The sequence below is a fragment of the Oryctolagus cuniculus genome, chromosome 2, assembly GCF_051225735.1.
Source record: "Oryctolagus cuniculus isolate XC-2025 breed Fujian yellow rabbit chromosome 2, ASM5122573v1, whole genome shotgun sequence".
Lineage (NCBI taxonomy): Eukaryota > Metazoa > Chordata > Mammalia > Lagomorpha > Leporidae > Oryctolagus > Oryctolagus cuniculus.
Genome location: NC_142868.1, coordinates 176,450,322 through 176,474,576, shown reverse-complemented (window position 1 = coordinate 176,474,576; position 24,255 = coordinate 176,450,322). Strand labels below are relative to the sequence as shown.

Sequence of the window (24,255 nt, the reverse complement as noted above, 5' to 3'; positions counted from 1 at the left end):
GCACAGTAGTTAAGACACTGCCTATCCCATATCAGAGTGCCTGGGTTTAAGTCTCAGCTCCACTTCCAATTCCCGTTTCCTGCTAATATGCACCTGGGAAGCAGCAGGTGATGGCTCAGGTATTTGGGTCTTTGCCACCCACGTGGGAGACCCAGATTGAGTTCCTGGCTTTTGGCTTCAATCTAGCTCAGACCTGGCTATTGCTGGCATTTAGGGAGTGAGCCAACAGATGAAAGTGTCTCTCTCTGTCTCTCTCTCAGTAAAAATAAACAAACAAGAAGAAAAAGGGTGGAAAATTTAGATTGAAACCTACAGGTCAAGGAAGACACAAAGTTCCCAGTGGGCATAAAAATAAAACAGGTCTCCAGGGACTGGGACTCAGGGTCCTGAGATGTTGCTGGTCTTCCCCTGTAACGACACCTACCAGCAGCTCAGGGGGGAAGATGGGCTCCTGGGTGGGATCCAGGGGTGCGAACTCCTCTGGTTTGAACAAGGATGGCGAGAGAGTGACCTGCAGGCAGAGAATGGGTAGTGGCAGAGCATCTCCACCTTCTGCATGCCCTGTGGGACCAACCCAGCCCTTTCTCCAAGTTCATTGCCAGCCCCTGGCAGGCAGCTTTTGGCAATCAGGAACACAGAGGTCTTTGCCAGAGGACCCAGGGCTGCCGTGCACCCTCCCCACCCTCATCAATTGGCCACCACCGAGTCTAGCCATAGTTTTCTCTTGAAGAAGTGTGCTGACCCCAGCCTTCCAGGGCAGAAGGGATTGACTTACCCTCTGCTCTTTCCTCTGGTTCATGCAGCAGTTTGGGTTGTCCCCACTTCCTCCACAGCACCCCCCATCCTAGAGAGACAACGTGCATGCAAGAATATTCGCAGAATTTTCACAGGAAGTCAGGACTCTAGATGATTAATACCCAGCAAACTCTTTCTCTGATGCCTAGACCAGCAACAACGTGCGGAGCAGAGACCCTACCCCACCTCTTGTGTTTCTTTGTGTAGAGTTGAGGCCTCCCCTACATTCTCTCTCACTTGGCTAATGTATAACCCATGGATAAACAAATAGGAGCAACAGGAAAATTCACTCTCAAAGAAATTTCCTCATGAAAGCTAGGCCCTACTTATCAACCTGCGTCTTTCTGCCCCTTCTCCTTCTTAGGAAGCCTCTAGGAGAGACATTCGTATTGGCTGTCTCGGGACTCAAGGGGATCTACTTCCAGATCAGCCAAGTTCTATGGGGCATACCTGCTGTCCCCCAGGCTGGGCTTTCCATGGGACACTCCCAGGGATGCCCAGGACTGGTGCTGGAACCGGAGCCTACAGCTGGTGCGCACCATGGCCTCCCCACTACTGAATAGGCCCTTTTGCCTAGACAGCTCTGCTTTCTCTTACTCTTTGCAGGCCTCGACTGGAGCAAGTGTGCCGGTCAGGTCACCTAGAACCTACAGGAATGGAATTGCTCAGGGCCTCTCAAGAATCAAGTCCAGAATCACAGGCTCCCAGAGCCAGGTCACTGCAGGGCAGGGGTGTGTCCACATGACTAATCGGCCTCCGGAGAAGAGGCGTTGCAGCTCAGGGCTCAGAAGACACTCCAGCTTCGTGGAGTTGTGCTAAGATGCAAAAACAGGGAGGACTCACAGATACAAACCCAGTTACTTTCTGGGGTGGCAGACTCCTGAAAGAGCAGGCTGGGAGCAACCTTCTATACAGGAGCCATGGGAGACACCATCCCACTCAATTCCCAAAGAATATCCTCCCCAAGAAAGCTCTCAGAGAACCATGGAAGCCATGGGTGTCAGTGTGACAGTGTCACCTATCAGGTGACAATGGCACGGCTTTCGCCCCCTGCACCTGCACCTGCGAGCAGACCACTCTGGGTCCGCTGACTGCTGGACCTGCTGGGTCTACTCTGCAACCCCCCCTGTCACCTTGCCCTTCCCCCTCATTATATAGGAAGGAAGAGAAGTAGGGAGAGGGAGTGAGGCTCCTGTTCCCCTTCTCATCTTTCTTCTTGGAGAAGGAGTGATGCGGAGAATTCCTAAGCAGCGAGAAGAACCCTCGCATAGTCAGCCATCAGCCTTCCTCGCCTGGCCTGCCCGGGGACCACCGTATTTCACAGAAGTACATTTTCTAGATAATGAAAAAGCCAGTGCATCGCTACTTAGATCTTTGGTCTTGATATTTCACTGACATGTTTATTGTGATGTACAATGTGCACCACCGCCCACGAGGTCTGCCCAAGTTGGATAGGGCTGGATTTTTCTACCCCTACACTACTGAACTTCCACTTCATAAAGTAAGCTGAGACTTTCAGGCTTGTGGTTTTTTTTTTTTTAAATAATAATAACAACATCGTTTCATAGTTTGAGGTTTGCAGAAAAACTGAATGGAAGATACAGAGAATTTCCAAATACTTCCCCCACCCTACACACACACACACACACACACACACACAATCACCTTCACAATCAACATCTACAATAGAATTCTACACTTGCTTCACTTGGTGAACCTCCTTGACACATCACCTCACCTCCTGTTCCCAGCTTACCTGAGGGCTCACTCTCAGTGTCCCATCTATAGGCCTTGGCAACTGTATCACACAGTGTATCCTCTCTGCCAGAAGAGAGCCACACTGCCTGGAAACCCCTCGGATGCTCTGCCAATCCTCTCTCCCCCCTAATATCGGTGGCCATTATTCTCGCCTCCGCAGCCTCGCCTTCTCTAGAATATCACCCAAATGGCATCATACAACATGAAGCCTTTTCAGACCCATTGTTTTCACTGCAGAGCACAAGGATCTATTTTTGGGCAAGAAATTTCTGAAATCCATGCATATGAAGAGAGGTCTTCAAAAAGTTCATGAAATACATATTATCTAAAAACTACATACAGATTTCAAAATCCCTTTTGCACCAAAATTAATTATCTCTAATCCCATTTTCCACTAGCCTTTTGAAGTACCTGCATACACAATTGTGTTTCATCCATGCCTTTCCAAGGCTTGATAGCTCATTTCTTTTACCGAAATATTCTGTTGTCTGCAGGCAGTCCAGCTTATTTATCTATTCAGCAACTGGAACATACCTTGGTCACTTCTAGGTTTTAACAATGATGAATAAAGCTGCTGCCAACATTCCTGTGCAGGTTTTCTTGTAGGCGTATATTTCAACTCTTGTGGATAAATACCGTGGAGGGCAATTGGTGAATATTTGGTTTTATAAGAAACTGTCAAACTGTCTTCCAAAGTGGCTGTGTATCTTGCACTCCCATCAGCCACGAATGAGAGATCCCACTTATCCAGCTCTGCTCTAGCATTCAATGGTGCTAATGTCTTGAACTTGGTCACTCCCACGGGTGGGAGCAGTATCTCATTGTCCGAGTCTGCAATTCCCCAGTGACTTAGGATGTTGAACCCTCACATGATGACTTGCCATCCATAGCCCTTCTGTGTGAGCTGTCAGTTCAGGTCTTTGGCCCATGTTTTAAATCAGGTTTTTCTTTTTCATAGTTGAACTTTAAGAATTTTTTGTGATATTTTGGATAAATCCTTTATCAGATGTGTCTTTTGCAAACACCTTCTCCCACAGGGCTTGTTTTCCATTTTCTTGACTATGTTTTACAAAGTAATAACATGCTCATTTTAGGGAAGTCCATCTTATCAAGTATTTATTTCTTACTTCTGGTTGCTGTATCTAAACAGTCATCATCATATCCCAGGTCATCTAGGATTTCTCCTATGATTTTTAAAGGATTTTTATGTGATGTTTTACATTTAGATCTATGATCCAATTTGATAAAATATTGTTAATTTATTTATTTGCAAGGCAGACTTAGAGAGACAGAGAAGAAAAGGGGGAGACCTAGACCAAGAGCCAGAGAGAGACAGAGACAGAGACAGAGAGATATCTTCCATCCTCTGGTGCACTCCATAAATGTTCTCTGGCCAGTGTTGGGCCAGGCCAAAGCCAGGAGTTTCATGTGGGTCTCCCACATGGGTGCAGGGCCCAAGTACTTGAGCCATCTTTTGCTGCTTTCCCAGGTGCATTAGCAGGGAGCTGGATCAGAGGTGGAGCAGCTGGAACTTGAACTGGTGTCCATATGGGAAGCCAGCATGGCATGTGGAGACTTAACCCCCTACACCACAGTGCCGACCCCTTGAGTAAATTTTTGGAAGCATATAAATTCTGTGTCTAGATTCATTGTTTTGCATCTGAATGACTGGTTGTTCCAATACCATTTATCTTTGCTCTGTGTATTGTTTCTTGCTCTTTTGTAAAAGACCAATTCACAGGGCTGGCGTGGTGGCTCACTTGGTTAATCCTCTGCCTGCAGTGCCCGGCATCCCATATAGGCGCCAGGTTCTAGTCCCAGTTGCTCCTCTTCCAGTCCAGCTCTCTGCTGTGGCCCGGAAAGGCAGTGGAGGATGGCCCAAGTCCTTGGGCCCTGCACCTGCATGGGAGACCAGGAGGAAGCACCTGGCTCCTGGCTTCAGATCGACGCAGCACTGGCCATGGCAGCCATTTGGAGAGTGAACCAATGGAGGGAAGACCTTTCTCTCTGTCTCTCTCTCTCTCTCACTAACTCTACCTGTCAAATAAAAAAAATCAATTCACTGTATTTATGTGAGACTATTTCTGGACTCTGTATTCTGTCTAATTGATCTGTTTGTTCTTTCACCAATACCACAATGTCTCAATAATTGTAACCATCAATATCAAATCAGCTATCTGGGATCCTTTGTCTCTCCATATAAACTTTAGAATCAATTTCTCAATATCCACAAAACAATGTGCTGGGATTTTGATTGGGATTATGTTGAATCTGTGGGTTATACTGGTAAAGACTTATGTCTTGACAATATGGAGTCTTCAAAATCTCTCCATTTATTCAGTTCTTTGATTTCATTCACCAGAGGTTTGTGGTTTTTCTCATGTAGAGCTTAGACATTTTTTTGAAACTTTTGTACCTAAGTATTCTCATTTGGGAGAGGTACCAATATAAATGATATTATGTTTTTCATTTCAATTCCACTTCTTCATTGTTAATGTATAGGAAAGCAGTTGGCTATTGTATTCCATCCAATTCTATTTTCTGGAAAAGATTACAATTTGTTCCTTAAATGTTTGATAGAGTTCAACATTGAATCCATCTGGGCCTGGAACTGTCTGTTTTGGAGATTATTAGATTCAATATCTTTAATAGACATACACTTAATTCAAGTTACTTCTTTCTTTATATGTGAGTCTTGGCAAATTGTGTCTTTCAAGAAATTGATCCATTTCATCTAGGTTATCAAATTCATAATCATAAAATTATTCATAATATGTCTTTATCATCACCTTAAAGTCCATGAAATCTGTAGTGTTAGTCTCTTTTTAACACTAAGAATTTGTATCTTTTTTTCGTCTGCTTAGGTTAACAATTTTACTGACCTTTTCAAAGAACCAGCTATTGATTTTCTCTATTGATTTCCTGTTTTCAATTTCATCAATTTCTGCTCTACAGCAGGCTCTTATGAGGTAATTAGGCAAGATGAACAATACCTGGTTCTCAGAGAGGCCTGAGAAATTTATGAAGATCACACAGTGGTAGTGAAAGAACTGTATCAGCGTCATAATTCACAGGCCAGTTATTCAATACTTAACACGTGTCAGGCCCTGTCCTAGCAGCTCTACAAGAGGCACTCAGTTCTCTCAAGTGCTGTGAGGTATGTACAACTATAATCCCCATTTGAGATTTGAGAAACAAGGAGACTTGCCAAGGGTCATGCATCAATGAAGTGAGGGAACAGGATTTGAACCCAGGTCTGCAGATTCCTAGTTTGTGCTTTCAATCACTTTCATTTCATTCCGCAGCTGCTAATGCTTCATCATCAGGGTGTGATGTTTTCCATTCCTCTAAGGCTTCGCCTCCCTCCCTCCCTACTCACCCCTTCTTGGCTTGTTTGGACACAGCACAACCCTAAAGGCGAGCGAAAAGCATCCATAACTCTCCCCTGGACCCAGAATCACATTCAGGATGATGGCTTGATTGCAGTCAGGATTAGCTAAACCCAGTGGAGGAATCAGGTAGAAGCTGAGAGGATTAAGTCAGGGAGGGAGAGGCCAGGGCTCTGTACTCTCGCCAAGCACCAGGTGTGTGTCCAGGTTCGTGTAATCAAACACCCACACCCTCAGCTGTGGCTTCTCACCAGGCGTTCTGTGGGCACCGCAGGGGTTCACAAACTGTCTGGAGAGTTAATTAGCAGCTTCATAAGCTCAGCTGAGTGCCAAGTGCAGACAGCAGCTTGGAGAAGGGAGGCAAGTGCTGAGCCCGGCTGGGTTGGTGTTAAGTACCATATTGAGCACCTGTGCCACAGGCTGAGCCTGCCAGTCTCCAAGGGAAGCTGCCAAGCCTGAAGGCACTGGAGGAAGCCAGGCTTGGGTGGTGTGCCTCTTCCAGGGAGCAGGTGAGAGTCCCCAGGCTGTGGCCATGAGCCCCTCCCTGCACAAGAATGGCAAGGCCACTCCCTAGTAGGAGGACGCATTAGCTGACCCTCTTCGGCAAGAGGCCCTCGGCATCCCTCCCAAGTGTGATTCCCCCAGGAAGGGCAGGGCCACTGCTCTTCTGGGGCCTCCACTTACCTGGGCAAAGGTCCGGAAACCCTGGAGGATGGGTCTGTAGCCTGTACAGCGGCACAAGTTTCCTGTGGGTCAACGACAAAGCTGTGATATCAGTGCCGGCCCCTGGGGCAGCTGAGGGCCTTGTGACTTTTTCCCAGCCCAGTCTGGCACTCCCTTTACCACCCTGCCTCTGTATGCTCTGCTTCCTCTACCTGGCAGGTCCCCTTTGCTCTTCCTACCTTCAAAGCCTGTATCAGGACTTCTTTCAGGAAGCCCTCCTAGAATGCACAGACTGGGCCAGGCATCCCTCCCAAGCACTCACTTGGTGCTTGGTCATACCTTTGCCAGTGAGCTTATCAAACTGCATGATGGATTCCCAAGAGTATGCACCCCTCTGAGAGTAAGGACTGTGTTTTTCATCCTCTGTCCCTAACAGCTGATGTAGCACCTGACATAAAATAGGATGCAAAATAACCGATTGAGTAATGGCCGGGTGAAATGGGGCATGGACAGAGAGCCTTCTGTATTCAATTCTGAGGAGCAGGCACAAGGTACCGGCTCCTGGGCCTGTTCACAGGAGGTGAAATGGGAAGCCAGTCCTAGCCAATGCCTCAGAATCCTGGCCACTTCCACATGCATGGTCTTTGCCCAGCAAAATCCTATTCTGGATGGAAGGTGAGAGGGAAGGAAGCCATCTGAGCAGCCTCTCTGGAGTCCCCAGATGATCTCTGGTGCCAGCTGCCAATCACCAAGCCCAGCCCAATGATGGGGAAGGATGCGAAGGCACACGCCAGGAAGATAAGTGCAAAGATAAGATGTCCCAGGAGGCTTCCAAGCCAAACGGGAGTCCTCCAAACTAATACAGGACTAACTTCCTAATGGGTGTCAGCTGCCACACTGGGGTGGTCTGACCTTTCCCCCAAAGGGCCACCCCCACAGCTGTTACCCTGACCCTGTCCTGACTCCCACCGGGCACTGTTTGCCATTCCCCCTCCTGAGCTGTACCTTGGAAGGCGTTCTCAATTTCCTCAATTGTAGGCTCAGGCTGGTTCCGGAGCAGCGTGTACATACTCATGACGATGCCAGGGGTGCAAAATCCACACTGGGAGCCATGGCTCTTGGCAATTCTCTCCTAAAGGGGACAGATGGCATAGACACGGGGTTGGCAAAACCTCTCCCAGGGGCCCTGCAGGCTTCTGTCAGCCCCTTCTAGGTGCAGTGGGGGATAGTGGCAGGTTCCAAGCCCTTCTGAGCCATAGGTTCCTTGTCTGTGTGATGGAGACCATCCTAGGGCTCACCTTTAGAGCCACATAAAATTCAGCATTATGCCTGGCATATGGCTGGTAGCTGATCAATGCTAGCTGTCAGGGGAAAGACCCCCTTAAGTGATAGAGACAATTAGAAGCAAGGAGAAGCTTCTGACACTCAAGTTAGCAGAGGAAGAAGCAGGCTCAGGGAATTCAGCCCGAAACCATACATGTCGAACAGAAGAGAGAGTTGTGTATTGTTCCTTGAACTGTGCTACTTGCACTCGGCCTCAGCTGGCATTTAGGAAGCACCCACAGAATATATTTCATTCCACACGAGAGCATTGTTGTATTCCTGCTTTCTTATGTTAAGGCAACCCTCGAAGCCCAGTGGGGAAATAAGAGGAGATGTGTCAGAATTTAATAGGTGCACTGAATGTCACAAAATTTTCATTCAAAGCCAAAAGACTTTTTTTTTGCAAGGGAATTCTTTTCATCCACAATGCTTTTTATTTTTGTCTCTTGGGAGCCTCTCTTCAAACTTAGTTAAGTAAATACATATCTATAGCCCTTGATTTTATAAATATTTACTGGGAACCAATTTTGCATCAGGCTTTGTAAGGTGCTGGCACAGAGACGTGAAAAGGAGAGATGAGGTCTCCGATCTCATGAGTCAGTCATTCTAGGAGGGAAAATACTGACAAAAATAAACAAGGAAGTGCCAGGTAGAAATCAGTGCTAAGCAGAGAATGTGTATACAAGGACATGATCCAACATGACAGAGCAGTCAGAAAAGGCCCCAGAAGAGAGCATTTAGACCAAATCAGGAACACGACACAGCTCAGAGAAGAAGATGTAACAGGCAGAGAGAATAGCAAGGGAGAAAGCTCTGAGGACAGAACCGGTCTGGCACGCTGGACAGTGGACAGAACCCCACTTGGGCCAAAGGAGTTGGGTGGGGAAGGAAGCTTCTCTTCACAAGCCATGGCCGGGCTCTTCAGTTTTGTTCTGGTTGTGATGTGAAACCCTTCGGGGATTCTCAGCAGGAGGGTACATGCTCTAACTGATGCTGTCTGCTGAGTGCGGATGGGTTGTGGGGGACAAGAACGGAAACACTGCCTCTGCAGATCACGGGGCGCCCAAGTAAGTGCTATAGGAATAGGAGCTGCCCCATGGGAAAGGGAGGGCTCTCAGACTGGCCACGCAGACCTAATCCCTCTGTCTCAGCCACCCATGCACTTGCTTCAGAGAAAATGACAAGTCCTGACGAAGCTTCTCATTCCTCCTGCAGGGCGGACAAGTTCAGCCATGGTCCTTCCTCAGCTGTCCCAAACCTGAAGGGTTGGGAGCAGTGGTCTTCCCTGCCCACCGTGCTCTGCTCCCACTTGTTTCCTCTTGGCCAGGGAGTGTTCTGATGCCCTCCACTGCCCAAGGGTTCATGGTTTCTCTCTACGACCAGGGGCTCTGATACCGTCAGGGAGAAAACCTTGGTCAGGCACTCGGCTGTCTGCAATCTTATTAGGCACTAATCTTCACTTCAATGAGGGCGGTGGCCTGGAAATCCACATTTGCATGATCTGATGGTGGGAGGGGAAGGGTTCAAGAGGAATCACTGGAGAGCTGGTAGTGTTTTTTTTTTTTTTTTAATAATCAAGGGGAGGGGCTAGCATTGTGGCCTAGTGGGTAAAGCTGCTGCCTACAGTGGCCAGCATCCCATATAGGCACCGGTTCAAGTCCCGGCTGCTCCACTTCCAATCCAGCTCTCTGGTATGGCCTGGGAAAGCAGTAGGAAGATGGCCCAAATCCTTGGGCCCCTGCACCCATATAGGAGACCAGGAAGAGGCACCTGGCTCCTGGCTTCGGATTGGTGCAGCTCTGGCCATTGCAGCCAATTGGAGAGTTAACCAGTGGATGGAAGATGCCCCCCACCCCCGTGTGTGTGTGTGTGTGTGTGTGTAACTCTGACTTCCAAAGAAGTAAATAAATCTTAAAAAAAAAAAAAATCAAGGGGAATAGAGAATGTGGACCCAGAAACTGGGAGGTTGGGGGTCTCTCAGCACACTCAGGAACCACGAAGAGCTCCCCAGCCACTGCTCCTTGCAGTTCAAGGTCAGCTGATCGCCCTGTCCACCAGATCCACTTGACCTCTTGGGGTCATGCAATGTTATACTGACCTCTGCCACAGAAGGCAGCTTGGGGCCTGGATGCCTTCTCTTTCTTATTGACAGCTCCCAGGGGATGTGGGGAAGTGGCCAGGACACAAAGCCTCCAGCGCCCCAGCCAGTGACCTGCTGCCCAGCCACCTAAAGTGAGCACACAGCCTGAGCTCCAGGGCACGGCTCCCTCCTCTGCTTACCTGCACAGGGTGCAGCCTGGTCTTGGTGCTTCCTATGCCTTCCACAGTTGTCACAGCAACATGGTGCAAGGAACAGATGGGTGCCAAGCAGGCATTGGCTGAAAAGTGGCTAGGATCCCAGATTAAGGCCATTCCACTGTCCATTCAGGTCATGGGAACAGGGCAGGGTCAGGGGACTTAGTGGGACTTTCTGTTGCGTCTTCTCTCCATCTTATGTTCTTGTTTCATCTACTGGTGCCCTCACCTCTCCACCTATGGCTCTAGGCAAGGAACAAGGGAAACTCTGCCCAGGTGAGGTTGAGCTCCTCCAGAGTCCTGCAGGGTCAGGCATCCATACACCTTCAGCCTCTGAGCTGTGGCAAAGGAAGCCAGGGTCACATTCAGCTGCCTGTCACTCAGCCTGGCCCTGGGAGGCTGAGGGGGTAGTAGCTTCTGGCAGGCTGAAGCCTTGAAGCACTCTCCTGTCTCCACAGCACTCTTCCTCGGCCTCTGCAGTGTCAGAACCTGCAGTCACCTTTGCTTCCCTGCATTCGTCCACCTCTATTTCTCCCATTCGTCTATGGAGGGAGGGCGGGAGGGAGACCCTGGGGAGCCTGAGACACACATCAATCCCTTAGAGAGAACTTCCTCTCATCCCTTCCTTTGTTTATCACTCATTCGCTCAACAGTCAGCATCCACTGCCGAGTGCCAACCTCATACTTGAGCATCTTCTGGTAAATGATTCAGGGGGGCAGTGCACAGGGTCCTCTGGGACCAGCACAGGCAAGGGGCACCTAACTCAGTGTTGGGTGGTCAAGGAAGCCTGTTGGAGCAGGCACTAGTTTGCCCCAGTCCTAAAGAGCTAGTGGAGTTAGCCAGGCGGAGACATCCTAGGAGAAGGGACATTCAAGACTTAGGAATCAGCTTATAACAAGACCATGGATGAGTGGCCATGGACAGCAGTAGTACACAGGTGCCTCTGCTGGAATGAGTGCCGGCCCAGGATGAGGTAGCCACCAGAGGAAAGCTGGGGCATGCTGTGAAGGACCTTGCCTGCTAAGCAAAGAGCATGGACTTTATGCTGGGGGCAAGGGAGAGTTATGGGAAGATATTATGGGGTGTGATATGAGCCAGGATTTCAGAGATCACTGTGTCAGCAGTTCAGAGTCTTATCAGTGCTCATAAGCCAGGCAGACACCTCCTAGGATGTCATTCTTCGGTTTCCCTATGACCTGAACCTGCTCAGAAACACAGGGGCTCCCCCAAAGGTGCACATGCACACACATACACACACGCATACTCTTTCATGCACAAGCTGACCCCGCATTCGAGCTCTCACATGGGCCATCACCAGCAGACAAAGGATACACAATCTTGTTCTGGAGATGATCATACTTGGACAGCATCACCGTGCAAGCGCCACAGCCCCCTTCTCCACAGCCAAGCTTGGTCCCGCTCAGCCCCACTGGGAGGTCAAGTTAAGGAAAGTGGATTCTGGAAAAGGAGACTGCTGGGCTGTGCCTGGAAGGGTGATGTGGGTTCAGCCATTCCCACACTGAGGCTCAGAGCTGTCAACCTGGGGAGGCAGCAGACATGCAGGCCTGCTCATTCAGAGAGGCGTACCGCCTACCAGGGGGCAGAGAACAGGGCCATCTCCCCCGCACAGACCAGCACAGGCTTCAGGGTCCCATCACACAGCACCCAAGTAGCATCCCCTGGGACCCAGCAGCCTGGAGACTCCTCTCGGGGAGCTGTGGTGCCCTTGGGCAGGTAAGTCACACGGCCCAAAGGCTGAGCCAGGGGGACGGCTCACACCTCTCCCACACTGGGCATGTGGTGAGGCCACGTGGGACAGAAGGGGACAGCCATCCTTTCTGTGACTCCCTGAGTCTCAGCTTTCACCCTAACCCTTTGGGGCTAACAAGGTCCCAGAAAGCAAAATTCGGGCTGGATCGGGGGCTTGTGAATATCCAGCTCAAGGGAAACGTGAATGGAAATTAAAATCAAGATTCTTGTTTTTGTGGTCAAGGACCAACATCCAGCCCAACTGTCACACACATGGACTTGCAGAGAGAAACTCTGATGCTTTGCGATTTTACAGGAGCCTAACTGATAGGCTATTCCAGAGAACAGCAGTGGTGTTGGTCACTCCTTCACTCCCCAAAGTCCCCGGGTCCCCTCTGAAGTCGGAGATTACTATCACAGGGTCAGGTCCCTCATTTTCAAGATAAAGTTTAGCAGCTAACAATGATCGGGCATCTAACCCTGGAATAGCCTCACAGAGCCTGTGCAATCTGCATGATAATTGGATTAGCAGGTGGGGCAGCAACTATTTCCCCACAAAAGCAGAGACCTAAGAGGTAATCTAAGTCCCACAACACAGGAATGCCAGTCGCCCTGGAGCTGGGGCCCAGCACAGTCATCTGACCCCAGATTGGGTGTGTACCCCTTCTCCAGGCTGCCCCCTCAGGCACACCTAGGGAGGACTTTCTATGCCCTAGGTTTTGTTTTGTTGGTTTTTCAGGCTGCAGGCAGTTCATCGCTGGGGCACTGAAGGATGATTGGCGGCAGCTGCCCGAAGCCAGGCAGCACTCATGGCAGGGGTCTCCTCTCTCACTGGGATCCCCACGGATGCACTCTCTGCACAGGGAAGAGTAAGCTGCCTGGATCTCCCGGGTCCGTGCCAACTCTCAATTTGGAATTGCACTTGAGCTTTGACCTTCTGAGCAGCCAACTGCTATGATAAGGAATTTCTGAGGCTTGCAGGTCTTCAAGACTAAAATCAAAACTGTTCAAACACTATAATCAGTTTCAGTTTTTAAAATAAAAATTGATCTCAGCAATCTTGGAGAATGAGTGTCTCTTCCCAGCCCTCCCAGGTCAGTGGGTGAGAGAAAGGGAGTCCTGTGCCCTCCCCCAGATCCTGCCTAGGCTGTGACACTTCCTGTGCCCAAAGGCCACCAGCTTCCCCTGCCGTGAGCCTCCAGACAGGTCCAGCCCAGGTCAAAACCTGCTGTCCTGAGCTGACTCTCACTTCTTCAGGGGCTGAAAGACTCCTTTGCTGTCCCCAAATATGTTTCATCCCTCTGTAAGCAAGGCGGCTTCCTAGATGAGGTCACGAGGGGTAGAGCCCTGGCAACAGACCCCTGGAGGTTTCCCAGCATGGATGAGAGGTCAGGGGCAGGGCTCTAGGCTTTAGTCCAGGCCCGGACACAATTCGCCCAAAATGTGCCAGCAAAGGAAGGTCACTTGACAGGGCCAGCCCTCACTTCCTCCCCCACCAATACTGGGAGGATTACACATTACACTTGCATGCAGTTGCTATGGGGATTAAGTGAGATAAGCTACGCAAATCACACTGAACTTTTGTTCCCAGTCTCTGACGCTTTCACACTCTGAAAGGACCAAAGGTACTGGGGATCTTGAGTGAAGAGAGGAACCCAGGTCCCTCTGAGGGGCCCTTGGTCCCCTGAGGCCTCCCAGGGTCTCCACAGCAGATGGTGCCTCTACACCATTCCTGCCGCAGCCCTTTCCCTGTCACCCTCCACCAAGACAGAGCTGGACTGTCCCCGAGGAAGTCCATCTCTGTGTTAAGCAAATGGGAGCTAAGGCAGGTTCCACTCTTCCCAAGGGACAAGGACCAGAAGCTCACCGGGGCTAAGGAGGGGTTTTCCAATGGCTCATGATTAAACCTTGGCTTTGCCAGCATTAGCCGCAAAGGATCTTAAAGAGCATCAGGAACAATCCGCTCACGTGGTCGCTGGAAATTGCAGATCTAGGGAGCTGAAACGACTGGGTGGCTGAGCCACAGAGTGACACAGCTGCCATGACACATGCAAGTGCCCACCTTCCTATTCCTCCACGTTTTGTGGCCACCCTGGTCGTTAGGAAATGAGGCTGAGTCCCTGTCACCCCTCCCCCTCACTCCCACTCCAGAGGCAGGATACACTTTCTCCTCAGGTAGGCCAAAAGCGTTGTTTCTGGATCTGCATTTTTCTCCACTACCTATTTAAAAAAAAAAGAAAGAAAAGAAAACAGAAGCAAAGCATATCGTGAGTATACTTAGCCATCCTCAATGTCCCCCTTCATTGTCTCACTCAAGAACTTACAGAGTTAATGATCATGAAACTCAGGCATTTTTCTAGGTAAGTCCTTAAGAATGAACATAAGAACCATACAGCAGGCTGTGCGTGTGTTCGTACCTTTAAATGCTAAACTTCAACCTTGGGGTTCAGATCTAGACCCAGCACAGAATACTGTAGTGTTGCACCAGCCCTGCTGGACTGACCAAGACCAAGGCCCCTTCAAGTCAAACATGTCTGCTGATGGACCACACCTGCAAATCCCAGGGACTGCCAACAGGATCAGCGTGCAGCTCTGGCTTAGCCTCCAGCGATTTTTTAATATTTATCAATTTATTTATTGGAAAGGCAGCATTATAGGGGCAGAGGGGAGAGATCTTCCATCCATTGGTTTACTCCTCAAATGGCCTCATGGCCAGGGCTGGGCCAGGCTGATGCCAGGAGCCAGGAACTCCATCTGGGTCTCCCACATAGATGGCAGGGGAGTAAGTACTTGGCCATCCTCTGCTGCCTTCCCAGACATTTTAGCAGGGAGATGGATCAGAAGTAGACAATAGGGACTCAAATGGTATTCTGATATGGGATGCCAGCGTCACAGTTGGCAGCATAGCTCACTGTATCACCGTACGGTTGGCCTCCTTGAGAGGGCCCTGTAGGTGACTGCAGAAGCCAGTCCCATGGCCTGTGCTCATGGCGGAGTATTGCATGTGATGGGCTGTCAAGTCAACAACATTAACACTCGTCAGAAATGGAGGAGAAATCCCAAACCAAAGATCCAGCCGTGTGTTCAGTGAGGTAAAAATGTTGTCTACAGTGAGGTGCTAGTTCCCAATGCAAATTATCAAAGGAATTCTATGAAACCTATTTCACCACTCCCTGTGCATATAAAGGCTCTCAGGCTAAGGGTTACTGGGATGGTTAAGGGAAGAGAATTTATGATAGATTTCTTTACAGAAAACTGTACTAGGAGTGTCACATCTCCCTAAGCTGGGAGGGGAGAAGGCATCTGCCTCATGTTTCCAACTTAGTGAGGGGGTCTCCTTTGTACTACACACAAGCTAACACACACTCTTGCAGTATAGGGGATATATAGTGGTCTGGTGTAACTCAACTACTACTCATAGGCTTAACCTAAAATTCAAAACTAACAACAAGGGCAGGCATTTGGGCTAGCAGGTGAGATTAGGTTGTCCAATTAGGTTGTCCATGTCCCACATTGGAAGACCTGTGTTCAATTCCCAGCTCCAGCTCCTGACTCCAGCTTCCTACTAATGAAGACTCTGGGAGGAAGTGGTGGTGGCTCGAAGTAATTGGGTTCCTGTCACTCATATGGGAAACCTAGTCTAAGTTCCCAGCTCCCAGCTTCTGCCCCCTGGGACTTGGTGGGCATTTGAGAAGTGAACCAATGGATGAGAACTCTAACTCTCACACACTCTCTCTCTACCTCTCAAATAAATATTTTCAAAAAATTAACAATGGTCGCTGGATTCTGTCCTGGTTGCTCCTCTTCCAGGCCAGCTCTCTGCTGTGGCCCAGGAGTGCAGTGGAGGATGGCCCAAGTCCTTGGGCCCTGCACCTGCATGGGAGCCCAGGAGAAGCACCTGGCTCCTGGCTTCAGATCAGCGTGGTGTGCCAGCCACAGCAGCCATTGGGGGGTGAACCAACGGCAAAGGAAGACCTTTCTCTCTGTCTCTCTCATTGTCCATTCTGCCTGTAGAAAAAAAAATTAACAATGGTAAGTTTAAATGCCTACTTAAACCTGAGGAGATGCGGCAGAGTTGGGGTTGGAGCATAGCCCTGGCGTTTGCCAATGCAAACACTTAGGGAAGCCTTGGCCAGGACAGAGTAGAGGCTGTCCAAGAGTGAGCGAGCTGGATGAAGGCATTTGAACCATTCTCAAGAGGACTGCCTCAGCAGCTGATGAGTCCAGGCTCCCAGCACAGAGTATGTAGACTGGACCATCCAAAATGAGAGACTAGGGGATAAAAACTCCTCACTCCAGCCGGGGATGTACGATCAAGTGTCCCCTATGGTGGCCATCCTCAGGGGAAGAACAGGGTTGGTTCCAAATGCCTGAAAGGCCCAGAAAGCCAGAAGCCAACGTCAACAGTACCAGCGGGGTAAGTGGTCTCAATGCTTTCACCATGCCACCGACATTGGGACTGTTGGGCCGCTTAATGATAACCTAGGAGATTTTATCAACTAAGATTAAACAAAAAGCTCACGAAACTGTCAGTTGCCCTTTGAGTGCTTTAAAGGGAAACAGGAGATAGAATCTAGATATTGAATAAGCTGGTTTTGGCATATATACATAGCTTATATATAAGTCAGCTCATTCAATACCCAGATGACACAGTTCACAGAAGGAAACCCTTCTGTTATCCTGCAGAAGAAATCATAAGTGCACAAAACCAGGACCCTCTTCACCTGTGCAGCAGATGACAGTAGGAGCCTTGTAGCTCACTGCTCCCCTGCCCTGCTGCTCCTCCCCCCGTCCCACAGTGCTGCTTGCATTGCGCCCTATCATTGCCCTGCTCAGTGCCTTCCGGGACCTCCCACGTACTCGAGGGAACAGCCTAGTTCCTGAGGCCGGTTTTTTCAGAGGCCCTTTTCAATATGTTCCCAACTCCATTTTTAGTTTTTCTTCCTCCCACTTCCCTGCCAAACCTGTCTTCTGTTTTTTTCTTTCATGTATTTATTTTCCTTTTATTTGAAAGAGTGGGGGATAGAGAGACAGAGAGGATCAGACAGAGAGGGAGACACACACAGAAAGATAGAGATAAATCTTCCATTTGCTGGTTCATTCCCCTAAATGCCCACAACAGGTGGGGCTGGGCCAGGCTGACACCAGGAGCCTGGAACTCAAGCTAGGCCTCCCACGTAGAGATCCAACAACTTGAACCATCACCTGAAGCAGAGCCAACACTCAAACAGGGGCATTCTGACAGGGGATGTGGGCACCCTCAGCAGCATTTTAATCACTGTCCCAAACACCCACCCCAACCTGGTCAGCTTATATCGATGATACATCTTATCTTCTCCATCTCCTGGGCCTTTGCACAGGTCATTCCTCTCCCACCTGCTTCTTGCATCCGAAGACCCCAAATATCACCCAGTAAAGGCTTCCATATCACCCAGCCACAGGTGAGCCACCTTTCCTTGAATTCCTTCCAAGAATCTCTGTACCACTCCTGGAGAATGGCTGTAGGGCTTGCCCAGTGTGCTCTGTGGAATGTTCTCTTCCAGGATGCCAGTTGGTGTTCCCAGGGAAAGGTGCTTCATGGGGAAGTGGGTTTAGGAAAGGTTGGGTTAAGCAGACTGCTCTAGCAAAACCCAAGCATCCAAACTCTTTAATATGTAATTGATATGTAATCTACCATGTCAATGCTCCTTTACTATGAAGAAGGACAGCAGTTTCTCCAAGGGACCACAGTTCTCGTAACTAACAGTGGACCAGACTGACCTCCTGTGCCGCCCAACAGAATGCACCAGGTTCAGATGCGCTGCTTGGAGGCAGTCCTGCCTGAAAGGCAGACTCAGAACCTAATCACAAGAAACCATGAGACCAACGCAAAATGAGGGACACACTGAAAACTGCCTGGCCTTTCTCTTCAGAAACATCAGTGTCCCAAAAGACAAAGGAGAGCCGAAGGGCTGTCTCAGACTGGAGTAGACGATCATGACATGGCGGCCAACGGTAGGGCAGGACCCTAGGTTCTGGGTTGGGGCAGGGGGTGAGTATCAGTGAAATTACTGGGGAAATTGGAATAATTTTGCATAAATCTATAGTTGCATTTATATTAAAGTTAAATGTCCTGGATTTTATAAAGGAATGTGGTTCTCTAAGAATATCTTCATAGGGGCCAGCGTTGTGGCATAACAGATCAAAACAGGTTAAGCCACCACCTGCGATGCTGATATCCCACATGGGCTCAAGTCCCGGCAGCTCCATTTCTGATCCAGCTCTCTGCTAACATCCCTGGGAAAGCAGTGGAAGATGGCCCAAGTCCTTGAGCCCCTGCACCCATGGGAGATCCAGATGAAACTTCTGGCTCCTGGTTTCGTTCTGGCCCAGCCCCAACCATTGAGGCCATCTGGGGGGTGAACCAGAGGATGGAAGATCTCTCTCTCTCTCTCTCTCTCTCTGAAACTCTGCCTTTCAAATAAATAAAAAAAATATTTAAAAATAATAATTAAATAAGTATATAAAAGTATTTATATAATTTATATATGTGCATCTCTTTATGTATACATACATTTATATATGCACATGTATGTATGTTTATATATGTATGTATGCACATGATAAAACAACTATGACAAAATATTATAGCTGATGAATGTAGGCAAAGGCTATTTCATCTTTTTTGAATTCTCCTAGCAGGTGTTCTGTAAGCATACAATAATTTTAAAATACAAACAGATTTGTTTAGTGCAGAATTCCTCAGGGGTTTTAATATTCATCTATGAGTCACATCTGTATTATCTGGGCACCTAATACACATAAGAGACAGTTTCTCTCTCTCTTTCTCCCCCACTCCCTCCCTCCCTCTCTATGTAAGTCTTTCAAATAAATAAAGGAAATCTTTTTAAAAAAGAATATGCAGAGTATCCCATGGGGCTAGTATTCTGTAAAAGACATTTTGGAATGTATCATTTTGCCTAATCATAATTCACTTCTCCAACTAGTCCATAGACTCCCAAATGGCAAATGCTTGATCTTAAAGACCGTATTCTTCCAGGGCTCATTCCACAGCCCTAGGCCTCAGAAGGAGCGTGGCAAGTGTTGGCCATAGGAGTGAATGAGGGGTGAGGGAAAGCCACTGCAGCACTCTGTAGCTGACCCCTGCTGGTGGCGGGAATCACTCCCAGACACCTTCCTCAGCACCCTGAGAGCCAGATCCTCCCAGTCTCCGCTGAAACAGAGGGAGCAAGGCTGCCCAGGAAACTGGCCTCCAAAAGGGGTAGCGCTACAATGCTAACAATCCTGACAGCTGTCAAATGTCAACAAGACCATCATCAGATCATCTAATGAAAACCGCAAGGAGATAGCATCTCGCCCAACTCAGAGTGGCTATTATCACAAAGACCAAAAGTAACCCATGCTGGTGAGGATACGAAGAAAGAAGAATTCTGCACACTCTATGGTGGGAATGAAAATTAGCACAGCCACTATGGAAAACAGTATGGAGGTTCCTCAAAACACTGAACATGCAACCACGAAATGATCCAACAGTCTCACTACTGGATGTATATCCAAAGGAAATGAAATCCTTCTATCAGAGTTACCTGCACACCCCTCTTTATTACAGCACTATTTCCAAAAACCAGGGCTTGGAATCAACCCAGATGCCCACTGACAGATGAATGGGTTCTTAAAAATGCAGTGTATATACACAGTGGAATATCATTCAGCCATAAAAATGATGAAATCCCATCATTAGCAGAAACTGAATGGAACTGGAGTACATTGTGTTGAGTGAAATCAGCCAGGCACAGGAAGACAAGTATCCCATGTTCTCACTCACATGTAGAAGCTAAAAATGTCAATCACTTGGAAGCAGAGAGAGTAGGGGCTGGTGCTGTGGCATGGTAGGTTAAGCCTCTGCCCACGACGCTGGCATCCCATATTTCAAAATAATTCGAGGAGTTTGAAGGCTCTTACCACACACACATGACATTTGAGAAGAAATGCTAACTGTCCTGAGTTGACTATTAGACTTTGCACACAAACATTGCATTACAGTGTGCACCCCAAAAATGAGTCTTACACATCATCAGTCAGTCAAACCCTGGACAACTCTTTCCCTCTGACTCTGACTTGAGAGCAGGAAACAATATGAAAATTAGACAGCAGTGCCACCATGGAGCACCTCACAGGCACTGGATTCGTTTGCATCTCCTACCCTCTCTAGCACCCCAGCTAATGGGCACAGAGTCCCCAGCAGAACAACGAAACAAGGAGTAGGAAGCTCACATTTGAGAATGAGTTACCACGTTTTAACAGCTCTTTTGGGCCGGCGCCGTGGCTCACTAGGCTAATCCACCGCCTTGTGGTGCCGGCACACCGGGTTCTAGTCCCAGTTGGGGCGCAGGATTCTGTCCCGGTTGCCCCTCTTCCAGGCCAGCTCTCTGCTGTGGCCCGGGAGTGCAGTGGAGGATGGCCCAGGTGCTTGGGCCCTGCACCCCATGGGAGACCAGGATAAGTACCTGGCTCCTGCCATTGGATCAGCGCGGTGCGCCGGCCGCAGCGCGCCGGCCACAGCAGCCATTGGAAGGTGAAACAACGGCAAAGGAAGACCTTTCTCTCTGTCTCTCTCTCACTGTCCACTCTGCCTGTCAAAAAAAAAAAAAAAAACCCACAGCTCTTTTTTGATGACTTATTTGCACAATATCCTTTCATAAAAGGTCTAGAACATCTTGAGACTAGAAATAGGAGGAAACTTCCTGCTGCCTTTATTTGCAAGAAATTCCCTTGCTGGGTCTTGTCTAAGGCCCTGCTGTCACATCAGTGCTCTGCATTGCCTCCCCCACATGTCCAGCAATTTCTCCGGAGCCTACATCTTCCTCCAATGCAGATGTGGCTGCTCACCATGGAACCCGGCATTGCTGGACGCTTCCAGAGAGAGAGCAGCGTTTGCTACGATGGTACCATTTAAAACTGGCAAATCGCTTTCCTAAAGTGACAATAACATTCAAGGGCAACCCATTTCCAGCAAGCCAGATGTACCTTGAAATGCTCCTTGGAACTTACACTCTCACCCACGAGCTGATGGCTTAATCAATAATAAAACCTTAGCGTAAGACGCAGCCTTGGAAGTCACTGATTGGCTGCTTACTGAATATAAGAATTCCCCCCCCCCAAAAAAAAAAAAAAAACTACAGAGAAGATGTCTTTGTGTAAGTAGCATCTCTAGAAAGCCAGTGTGGCAGCTGCTTCTTACAGCGCTCTGATAGAATTGCTGGCCGCAAAGAAGGCGAGACGTTGGAAGTGAGAGTCTGATTTCGTCACCTGAAAGCTCTACCTGCCCTCTTGGGTTGGTGCCACCTGTCAACCCTGAAGAGGAAGTAGCGCAGAGAACTCTGGACCAGGAAAAATGCAGCTGACGCCGTTGCCCAGTGTGTTCTTGGAAATCACTTCAGAAACTCACTCAACTCAGTGCCCTTCTTAGGGGGCTCACTTGTCACTCATACTGTCCCTATGGCCAATTACACTGGAACAAATATGGTGACCCTTTTGCCATACCTCTCAATCCCAAACAGAACTGAGCTGAAGCAGAGGTGCGCCTCCCAGCACGGGGGTCAGAGGGCCACGGGAAGGCCAGAAACACATAATATGTTTGCCTTCTCTTTCCCTGCACTTGCATGAAACTGCACAATCTCACCCTTGCTCTGTCCTAATGACTGGCTCGTACCTCTGCCATCTGCCCTAGAGTTTTGAAAAAGTTAACCCAGGGCTGGCGCTGTGGCGTAGCGGGTAAAGCTGCCACCTGCAGTGCCGGCATCCCATATGGGCACTGGCTGGTTCGAGTCCTGGCAGCTCCACTTCTAAAGCTCTCTGTTAGGGCCTGAGAAAGCAGTAGAAGATGGCCCAAGTCCTTGGGCCCCTGTACCTGCATGTGAAGACCTGGAGGAAGCTCCTGGCTCCTGGCTTTGGATCGGCACAGCTCGGGTCGTTGCAGCCAATTGGGGAGTGAACGAACAGATGGAAGACCTCTCTCTCTAGCTCTGCCTCTCCTTCTCTGTCTATGTAACTCTTTCAAATAAATCAAATAAATCTTTTTTTTTTAAAGTTAACCCAAGTGGGAAAGAGATTTGCAATACTTAAATGTAGCATTAAGTCCAATGGATGGGGTGGTGGTGGGTAGAAGAGAATGTGTGTTCTATGCAAAAAATTGTGGCTCACCACAAGGTGTCAGTATATGTCCCCACACAGTAAATGGGGACTAGCAGTTACACCTATACAAATAACACATCAAAATCACAGCTATGTCTTATCTCCTGATACTAACAAGAAGACTCACTCCGTTCCAGAGAGAGAGAGAGAGGAGCAAAGAATTTAGACATCTTCGATGAAGCATGGAATGTGAGGAGTGGCCTCCCCTCTCAACTAGAACTCCGTCTCCCTTTCTCACTCTGTGCCAGGGTCTGCTTACTGCAGCCAGCAGCAAGCTCACAGATGCCTCTCTCTTTCGTTTGCCCATGGAGCACCTGCCTGGGCTCTGGCCTTGAGAAGCTCTTCTTTCCCCAGCGTTACCAAAATGCAGCAGCACCTTTGAAGGGAGAAGGAGAAGGAGGAGGAGGAGGAGGAGGAGGAGAAGGGGAAAGAGAGAGAGAGAGAGAGAGCCCAGTGAGAGGAAACAGGACAGAGAGGGAACCAGACATGCCTCTCCCATGGTATAAGCCTCCCCTCTCAGGGGGCCAGGAACAACAGGCCAAAGGTCAGCTCCTGCTTACCTTTCTACCATTCACAAAGAAAACCAACTCATCAGCTGTCATTGTCACCGGCTGGGGTCCCTGAACTCCAGGTACCTTACTCCAAGAGAGAGAGAGAGAGACTGGTAGTTATCACCACTCTGGAACTTGAAAGGTACGCCTCCCAATAAAATGAAACAAAATCAGCCAATCAGAGGCAACCAGTTTGGATCTTCAGGGCACAGACAGTTCTTGGCAAAAGCTGCTGGCTTATGTAATGGAGAAAAATGCAAACAATTATCTACAGCAAATCACACCCTCCACACCTGTGTCAAAGAGCACAGAGGAAGGTGCACGCAGATATCAGTAGGGCCAATGCCTTAGCACCTGCTAACTGCGGGACTCCGGCACTGCCCTCATGGAGCCTGCTTAGCCTGCTGCAAGACCGAGAAGGGGCAGGGCCAGTGTCAGCCACAGGCGATGGAGCTGATTCACAGCAGACTCAGCACCGACATGCAACCCCTACTGCCCCAGAGCCTGGTGGAGTAGGCAGGTCCCAGGGCTCAGGGCCCAGCAATCCAGACTCGGATCCGCCATCGGACCTCGCAGCACGTTTCTTGCTCTTTTCAGAACTCGGCTGTCTTCATCCCGTAGAGGCATAAGAATGACACTGAACTCAGAAGGCTGGAGGACAGATACTTCGGAAGTGCCTTTTGAAGAGTGAAAATATCTTTCACGGTTACGACACAGTTACTCAGCAACACAACCAAAATTATCCTGCTAGCAACCCATTTTTGAGATTTTTCATTCACAAAGTCCTCTCAGAAGAATGCCCTTGATAAGTTATCAGGGTAAACTAGCAAAATTTTTCAAAATACTAACTAAATTATAATGCATGTAGCTCACAGGCATTGGCCGAGTTAACAAGGAGCTAAAAGCCCTCTCCCTATTCAGTATCCATTAACTCCCAGGGTAAACACAGGGCACACTGCCCTCCTGAGCAGCACCAACAGGCTCTCTGTGGGTCCAGCACCCTCCCACCTGCCTGCCCCTCCCCAACACCTCCATTCATTCTGGGCTTCCACTCCCACCCCCACCCCCACCCCCTGCCACCCACACAGCTTCATTAAACCTTCACTTGTAGGGTGACCAATCATCCCCATCTCCCTAAAGGGCCCTGTTTTAGCACCGAATCTCTTGTGAATCCCCTAGACTCAGGCGAACAGGGCTTGTTGGTCAGCAGGAAACAGCAGGCACTAACCAGGGTGCGTCTCTCACCCCAGGGACCATTGGGCTATATCTGGATGTCAGTTTAATGGTTGAAAGTTGAGAGGCGCACTGCTGGTGTCTGGTGGATAGAGAGCGAATGCTGCTAAATATCCTACAAAGCACAGGACAGCCCGCACAATGGGAATTAGCCAGACGAACACATCAAGAGAACCAGCACTGAGAAATCCCGTTCTAATAGGAAGAAGGAAGGAGGTGGGATCAGAGAGTGGCTCAGCCTGGGGCAGGTTTTGTAATGAGCCAATTTCCCCAAACTCCAGGAGGAGAGGCTCTTCCTCTTTTT

The 24,255-nt window shown here is 49.0% G+C and overlaps 1 protein-coding gene across 1 annotated transcript in view; it reads right to left on the bottom strand.

Moving 5' to 3' along the window:
* XDH (xanthine dehydrogenase) overlaps positions 1–22,830 on the bottom strand; it is a 65,875-nt gene extending 43,045 nt beyond the window's left edge. Inside the window, 8 exon segments of the mRNA NM_001122938.1 lie at positions 425–511; positions 776–844; positions 6,627–6,688; positions 7,611–7,737; positions 10,209–10,317; positions 11,557–11,653; positions 14,136–14,193; positions 22,728–22,830. Coding sequence (NP_001116410.1) covers positions 425–511; positions 776–844; positions 6,627–6,688; positions 7,611–7,737; positions 10,209–10,317; positions 11,557–11,653; positions 14,136–14,193; positions 22,728–22,769 — 651 coding nt within the window. The 5' untranslated portion in view covers positions 22,770–22,830.
* Between the last annotated feature and the right edge of the window lie 1,425 nt (positions 22,831–24,255).